Here is an 8,698-nt window from a genome sequence, read left to right on the forward strand (position 1 = left end):
ACTCGCTATCCTATTTTGCAGTATGCTTAAACATATTCCAATATGTTTAATAAACTCCACAGCAGAGATGAATTTAACAGCAGAAATTATAGCAACAATTGACACATATTTTATGTTTAATGTTTTGGCATAGAAAACAGTAATGTGAAAGGCTTAATTTGTTGAAAACACTTAGCCTTTATTCTGCATAACTGGAAGTACTACTTTAAATATTGAATTATAGCTCACGGAAAATGCAGGTGCATATGAAAGCAGACCTTGCTCACAGGTTTGATACTACATCATTATTGTTGCTTTCTTAATTCCAAATACATTAATATCACTGCTTTTTTCATGCATGCAGCTTGCAATTATGTATTCCTCTAAACCATACAGGAACTGCTTAGTGTTTTTCCACTGCTTTAACTGAGTTTTGCAACTGGAAAACTAGCTGTGAATGGAGCTCTATTTCCCAAACTCCTAGTGGGGGCAAAACCCCTTACAAATGTTATCTTAAGCAGCATCCTATGAACACATGAACCCAAAATTATTTCATTTAAAAACAGGAAAGAGAACAAGCTGTTGCGCAATACAAAAGAAGATTATAGAATTCGACCTTTTGCTCCTATTATTTTAACAAAACTGTTCATATTATAAAGATTAGCTATTTTCATCTACACAATTAATGAAACACTATTTTAATATTGGCGTTGTGCAATAGAAAGCAATTAATAATAATTACAACTAAAGAAAATTATAATCATTAGGAACTTTCAGCATATAGATCAGCACCAGCAGCTTCACAGGGACAGCTTTACCAAGTCCTGAGAAGCACTAACAAATAGGGTACTCGAATGAAATGAAGAAAACACAGCTAAAGTAAGCAGTGTGTCTTGTGTAACTCTCATCACACTGAAGTGATTTGCATCTGAAGGAAAACTAAAATTGAATTCAGTCTCCCTCTTGCATTTTATACTGCCTATCATGCTAAAAATTCCCATTACCTGAACACATTCTGCTCTCTGAGAACTACCTATTCTAGTAGCACTTGCACAGTCTCACTTCAAACTACTGAACTGAGTCTAAAATGTGGATTTCATGGCATCTGAGTAAAGTCCGTTCTGCAGGTACCTTCAATAAATATTTACAGCAAGTATTTATGCAATGTTTAAGCTCTCTCTCATTTTAAAATTTCAGCTCATAACTATTAATAGTAACACTCAAGGCATTAAGTGCAAAAAACATCTGATCCTGACATGTAGCTAGTAACCTTGAGAGACTGCATTGCACTTTGATTCTATTGAAAAATAATTGACATGAAGAAATGTACAATAACATGAGATACCACGAGATACCACAGTTTTTAAAAGAGATCCGCTCCTGAAGTTTATCAGCTCTCTGCTTTACAATGTTCAAAACAAGAAAGGAAGCCAGGGGCACTTACCCTTGGTACCAAAAAGCAAGAGCATGTAGAAGCAGCAGTTGGGTGTCATATCTGTCCTTCAGGGATTCAGTGCATAAAGTCAGGGAGTGCTGTCCTTCGAAGTGCACGCCAGCCGGGGAGCTGCACGCACAGCCTGCCTCTGGGAGCCCTGAGCAGTGTGTCAGGAGAGCTCCTGCTCTCCCTGCCTTCCTCCCTACTCGCCTTGGCTCTCCCTCTCTCCCCCTCTCTGGCACACAGGCACATGAAAGTTTCCAGGATCACACTCAGCGCTGCCTTGCAGGCTGGGATGTGCTCTGTGGCAGGCAAAGGCTGGGCTGTGTGCATGGACACGGCTCTGCCCCAAGCAAAGCTGCTGCTGCTGCACAAAACACAGCCAGGTCCCCAGAGCTGTCATTAATAGCCCAATCATTCTTCCTTCTCTTTTTTTTTTCTCTTCTTAAAATTTCAATCCTGCAAGAGGTCTGAGAAACACAGTTTTATTTAGCCTAATCTGTTTGAAACCAAATGTTTTCTGTAGTTTAGATAAAAACTGGAGGTTTTTCAACTAAGGGGAAGTGAAATTTATAAATACAGTCCCTTTGTAGCAATCCAGACACTCAGTGAAATATAGAAAAATGCACAATGTAATTTATTTCCAATATCAGCATGTCACTACTTTTACACACTAACCACTCTTCGTGACTAATGCTAAGGAAAGCAATCTGAAAGAACAAAGAGGAGTGTTCAAAAATGTATTCTTTATGAGGAAAAGTTTTTTCACAGATTTTTGTCTTACTTGAACACTTTGAGACATTCCTATCTGGCCCCTGATTTTACTGTCACCAGTAGATCATGGTATCCCCCATTACATAAACAGTCACAAGTTAAAATCTGTTTTATGATGTGAAGGCTAACATTTAGCAGCACAGCAAGACATGCTTCAAAACAAGTTGGGCAGTTGAGATGAACTCGAGCGAGGAGTTAAATTTTATGTGGACTCAAAAAGTTTCAGACTTTTAAGTTTTTTTTTCTTTTTTTCAAAAAAACCAGCTTGTCAGGATACCAATGAGTCAGAAAGCTCTGGTAACCTGTGAGCAGTTATGTCAGGTACTGAAGGAAAAGAGCTTCTCTGACTAAGGAAACGTGCATACAAGAACACATCCCCAAAATGGTGAATTTAGAAAATTAGAAAACCCTTTATCACAGTCAAAATCTAAGCCCACATTGTTGCTATGGCAAAGTTGTCTACAAAATAGGCATTATGAACTGCCAGCCTCTTGATTTCTGGTATAAAAGAATACAGAACAGAGAGGGGTTTACAGAAAGGTTGTTGTCTATGGAAACCTCAAGAAATACTTTGACATTTACTGTAACAAACAGCGCCAGTAATAGGCAATGTACAGGCAAAAATGGATCAAAAGGATTAGACATAAAATAATTATTTTATAAGGTGGGGACTAGCTTTTGAGCATATCAGTTAAGATCACACTTGCTTCAAACAGCTGTTTAAGAGTTAATCTAACTCCTACATACTCTAGGGCTAATGTCTCAGCTGAAAACTCTTCTAAGGTTATAAAATAGAAGAAGAAACTGAACCAAGAAAGTAATAAAAAGTGAAATACTCTTTCAATGAAAAGTAAAATAAAAGCTTTACCTCTTCAGTGCAGGGTGAGAGAGAACTCACATTATAAAGAAAGAATTTTCTTTCTTGTATAGATTCCTCTGTAGCTTTCTGCTCCTGATCTAGTCATAATTACTTGAGAAGTGTAAGAACCATACACGTGTTTGGAATAGATCCTTTCACGCGATAACATAATAAATCAAACAAGCTGCGTTTTTAAAAAGCAGTCTGACCCACTACAAAAGTTGAAGATATTCTACCTCAGAGTAAACAGGGAAAACCCCCAAATGTGGTACATACCACTCACACATATTTTCTGAAGCTCAGCCCCAGTGGGAGTTGTCACTTTTCAGCCTTCCTCTTTTTTAAGGACCTTTAGCGAGGATACTCATTAAAGTTAATTTTGCTGCAAATAAACACTTGCTCTATGGAAAATCCACTGAGATCTTCCCTCTTCTAAACTTCTCACACATTCATGACATCACAAACAGAAGCAGCAGCAGTTTCCAGCCCATTCTCAGTATAATTATATTTAAATCAAGAAGCTAGAGTTACAAACACACGCATTGCTAAACTGTGGAATGCAGGGCAGGAAAAGGAGGAGAGACCAGCTTTTGAAAAGTAGTTTTGGCCTACCTTAGTGGAATGCATTTTTGCTTCTTATTAGAAGAAACATATCTGCGTATTAGAAGGTCAATAAGTGTTTCCCTCTTGACTAAAATGTAAAAAGTTATGGCATGTTGGCATTTGAGAACTCTTTCCAAGAAAACAATAGGCTTGATAGACGAATTCCTTACACAGCAAAGAAATAAATCATCAGAATTGCATGTTTTCAAACAGCTTTGAGAAGACATTGGACTTCATTGGGATGGTCAGTATTTGCTTTTATTTCTACTTACAGGAGTTCTAAAATTGAAATTCAGTCCAAAGAGTATCCAAACTGAAGGAACTTAATTGTCATATCTGTGGAGGACAACCCCCCGCCCCCTCCAAACATTCAACAAACATTGTACCACCAAACCACAAATTATCAGGATGCATTAATGTTTCACTAAATCCAAATAATTGCCATTTGCCACCAAGAAGAGTCACCTCACCTCTCTATGACAGTGTTCATAATCAAATTTTGAACTAAGAGTTAAATAATTGCAAGTATCAGACACTTTCAAATAAGTTGCTAGTGAAGTTCCAGCACCTTTTAGTCTTTTTTCTATTGTTCACCTAAGGTGCTAGGTAGAAGGAACTTCACAAAGGTAAAGAAATCATAGCTGCATGCATCATCATTGTAATTTTCATTATTTAAAATAAAAATACACTAAGCTGTAAATCTGCTACAAAGGAAATAAGTTAGAATTCCTTTTCAGCTTGAAGAAAAAAGGTTTACTTATCTGCAGGCTGCAGCTACTCCTTTGAAGTTTAACAAACACTGTACACCAAACTGGCTCAATGCTACAACTGATAAGCTCCAGGCAGATGCAGTACAGGTAGGAGAAAAGTTGTATCTCTAAGTTTTGGCCTAAATGAGGCAAATGGATTCAGCCAAAGTCTGCCTGATGCCATGCTTCTCCAAGTAGTGAGTAGTATGGATCTCACTGTATGGATACACTTCTGCTCTTTCCTAATGCTGGTATTCTCCTTGGTTTAGTTAGGAGTGCTTTCAAAGATGCTTTATGTCACGCATCAAATCGAAGCCCCACCAGACAATTGCTATGCCAATGGTGGATTTATTACTAAGAGTTGCTCATTAGGCAAAGAAAATTTTCAGCTGAAAATGCCGATTAACTTGTCAGCTGTTTTGCTGTGTTCCTAGTGGAACACAAAATAGTACAGGATGAAGCACTGAAAGTAAAACTGGGCCCATGTTGCCACCTGTGTCATGAAGATTATGTATTACAGCAGTTCATACTTAAAAATGACAGCCCTAGAAATGACCCTCTTGTTTCCTCAGCCATTTGATGACCAAAATCTAGGGTTTGTATTATAGTTATGTGAATAACTAATGGACAGATAAGGCTCCAGAACACAGCATTTAAAATCTAAATCCTCCATTATGTCCATCAATCCCACAATCCAAAAGACTTAGCTGTGAAAATGAACATAATTGGCTTAATTATATTTAATTTACACTGTATTCAAAGCTCTGTCAGTGTACTTTGCAGACAGTACAACTGAGAATAAGACATTCGTATTTTACAGGGCAACTCTTACCTTCAAAGGATTTATTCCTCATTTAACACCCACATCCAGGTTCCCTGAGTTCAGAGCAAAGCAAACTAAAGGACCTCTTAAGAGAAGCACAAGAATGTCTAAGCTCAGAAAGACAGAAAAGACCTCATTTACAGCAGCTCTTTCCAAACATTAAGCTGCACTACAGTACCTTTATCTACCTCTCTATCTCATACACTTGTGCCTCAAGCAGTGCTGTAAAAATGGACTACTTTTTTGGTAAAGATTACTCTTCCCATTTCACAATTACAGAGATTTAATAGGGTCTATCTCTCAAAACCTGAAGAGCCTGGGACACCTGACCTAATGTGCCAGGCTAACTGTGCAGGCACCTCTGCTGCAGGACCTCCTCACCTCTCACTTCCTGCTCCCTTTTTATCAGCACAGCTGCAGCTAAGCTGGGATTACTGACATTGCATTGGAGGAAGGGGAGAGATATTCCTCTCTTGGAAAAACTGAGCTAGATATTCTCACCTGGAAGGCTTTTTCTTCAGTGGAAATGTATATCCACCAAAAGCCTTAACCCAGAAATCAGTTCTGCCAAGTTATCTTAAGCTATTGTACAAAATTTGCCTCTAGTGGCAGCTCCTAGCTGCAGGCTGATCATAACTCCCTTGCTAGGTCTCAGGGTGCAGCTACAGAGGGCAACACAGACAATGGGTTTCAGTTTTCCACAAGAAACAGGCAGACAGAAGAGGAAACATTACTGGATGACTGTTTTTTCTTTTTCTAAGACAGCCTTACCTGTCTTTTATTTGTGGATGGGACAGTGTATTGCCTGAAGACAATGGTGTACAAGCAGCAGTAATTTAGATGTACAGGCAGCAGCAATTTAGCTCTGAGCTCACTGAAACACTTTCCTCTCTTCTACAAAAGTACCCTCAGCCACTGGGTGTTTTGGTGGCCCTGCCCAGCTGTTCTGCTACAGCTGCTGTGCAAGAAGGCCACAGTCAGGGCAAACTTGCTCATTCCCTCCCTCATTCCCCAGTTTCCTCCAGCTGTTTCTTCCAGCTGGGTGTTTTGACTAAATCAAATGCCTGACTCAAAGCTGCAACTGAAATGTTGAAAGTACATTTCTAAAAACAACCAAACATATAAACTTTACTAATGATACTCTTCCTAACCAGCCATTTCCAGTCTTTTGACTGATTAAAGATTGCAACAGTATTTTTATGACTGTATGATTACAGGTATGATGTTAATGGCTTTGGTAAATCATTATACCATCTGGGAACGTTATAGTAACTGCCTATGACTGAAAGGTGCAAGATTAACTGTATTTTAATTTTTCAATACGGCTCTTTCCAAGTTACCTCTGTCCTTCATATTTGAGGCAGTGCAATTTTTGTTTTACAGCACTTAAGATTCTAGAAGAAAAAGCAGACCTCCCAAGTATGAATAGCTGAATATCAAAATTGCAAAGTTCACAAAATGTTCACTGGGAATTTATTTATACATTTGAACATGAGATGGTACCAGACATAAACACTGATAATTAAGTCCCACTTTGATAAATTGTACTCTAAAGAGATATAGTACATTAAGTTTTGAGAACTGCAGGTCTTTCAGTAACTCAGCTATGAAACCTTTGTGTTAGAGAATTATCAAAGTCAACTTTGAAGTCAGAGAGAAATTGATGTGTGGTAGCAGAATGGCAGTACATTTGGGATATCTCCCAGATTAAGAAATTGTCCTCAGAGGACACCAGGAGCCTTCTGAACTGTTTATACTTTGCTTACTCATCAATGCCTTTACATGTGAATCCACAATGCTCCCTTTAAGGAAATAGCTGAACTGAGGAAATATTTAACCTAAAATTAAGAAAAGGAACAACTAGACACGTGGGACAAACATATGTTGAAGCGAACACTCCCCTCCCCCTGCTAAAAAGGGTGAGCACCCTGCTCCCCTCGCTCCAAAAAAAAAAACCCTAAATCCAAAAAAACCCCAATAACATCTCCCAAAACGCAAAAGAAGTGAGGAGGAAGAGGATGAAAGTTACAGTATGAGGAAGCAGGGCTTATTAGAGGTCAAATATGTAATATAAGAAGACATTTACAAAAGTTGGAGTCACTGAAATGAAGAATGATTTTGAAACATTAAATGTAAGACTATCCATACCCACAGCTCGCCACTGCACTGTTGTGAAGAAAATTGATTCTCTAACACGAACCCATATTTTGGGAAGTAGGTACGGTTTCCAATCCAGTGCCTTTATATAATGCCTTAATTTACAATTCTAGTTTTGTATTTCCAAAACAGCCTGAAAAAAACGACCAAAAACAAAAACCAAAAACCCCCAAACAAACAAACAAAACAACAAAGACAGCAGAAGGAGCTGTGAAATTCAGAAATCCCACGGTCATTGCTAGGTAATTGCAAGTGATCAGTATCATAACATTCTCCTAATGCTGGTAAATATTTAGGACCTAAATTCATTGGGGCTTTGAGTTCGTTGTTTGGGGTACTATTTAGATTGTTCTTTTACACAGATACACGTTGGAAGCAATCAGCAAATAAGTATAACATTTATCCATATCTAATATTGCAGCTTTTGAGAAGTATGAAATGAAAATTCCTTGAAAGAGCTAGCAAAAATGTCTGGTTTGGGAACAGCTGATACTCTGCCATGAAGGAGCTTAAGTTAGCAGAAGATTTTTTTTTTAGGTGAGCTTTGCTTCCTTTCCTTCAAATAAATTGTGCATTAAAAAAAAATAAATCAATATTTCTGTGAGCAGCTTGAACTAGAATGAGAATTGATTTCAATATTAAGCATACAGTTCTAAAGCCCTGGGATATTACAAGTAGAGAAAACCTTTTCAAAGTAACCATGCAGAATGTATGATTAAACCATAGGAAGCTACGACCTATGGTCCAGGTTTTTTTTTCTTATTTTGTTTTCTTATTTTGTTTTGAAACATAGCAGAAGTTTACAGGTTTGCAAGACTAAGTAACAGTTTTACATTTCATGTAAAAATATTTGAGGTTTTTGCCAAGTGTCTGGCTGACTAACACTATAAAAATAATTTTTTTCCCGTTGATGGCATTTATTTCCAATATTCTTGAATTTTCTAATGTCTTTGAGAATATAAAGTATAATCTAATGAAGAGTAAGATAACATCAAAGAATGCATTTAGCCTAGCTTTGTATTTTATCCCAGGAGGATTTCTATGTTAATTATAGGGAATATTTTTGTAATAGGGATAATATAACAAAAATTCTAGACAAGTGCTTGAGCAGCTAGAATTTTAGTGGCACACTGTGTTTTGTGCTCTCTTTCTGGCTGAGTCTGGGATTATTTTTTGTTCAGGAAAGTAGATTCATTAAAAGAAACAGCTCATTCTGCTACCCTTGCTCCCTTGTGTACTCCTCTCAGACATGAGAGCATTGAATGAAATTTTTCTCACCTGGCTCAAAAGCCTTAAATGCTGGGCTCTGCCATGAAAGG

General features: G+C 37.8%; 1 protein-coding gene across 1 annotated transcript in view; it reads right to left on the minus strand.

Annotated features, from left to right (window-relative positions):
- RXFP1 (relaxin family peptide receptor 1) overlaps window positions 1–5,577 on the minus strand; it is a 50,275-nt gene extending 44,698 nt beyond the window's left edge. The window contains exons 1-2 of the mRNA XM_058803771.1: window positions 5,401–5,577; window positions 5,232–5,305 (exon numbers count right to left, since the gene is read on the minus strand). Of these exons, the coding sequence (XP_058659754.1) occupies window positions 5,232–5,253 (22 nt within the window). The 5' untranslated portion in view covers window positions 5,254–5,305; window positions 5,401–5,577. The remainder of the gene's footprint in view (window positions 1–5,231; window positions 5,306–5,400) is intronic.
- Between the last annotated feature and the right edge of the window lie 3,121 nt (window positions 5,578–8,698).

This window comes from Ammospiza caudacuta, chromosome 4 (genome assembly GCF_027887145.1).
Source record: "Ammospiza caudacuta isolate bAmmCau1 chromosome 4, bAmmCau1.pri, whole genome shotgun sequence".
Lineage (NCBI taxonomy): Eukaryota > Metazoa > Chordata > Aves > Passeriformes > Passerellidae > Ammospiza > Ammospiza caudacuta.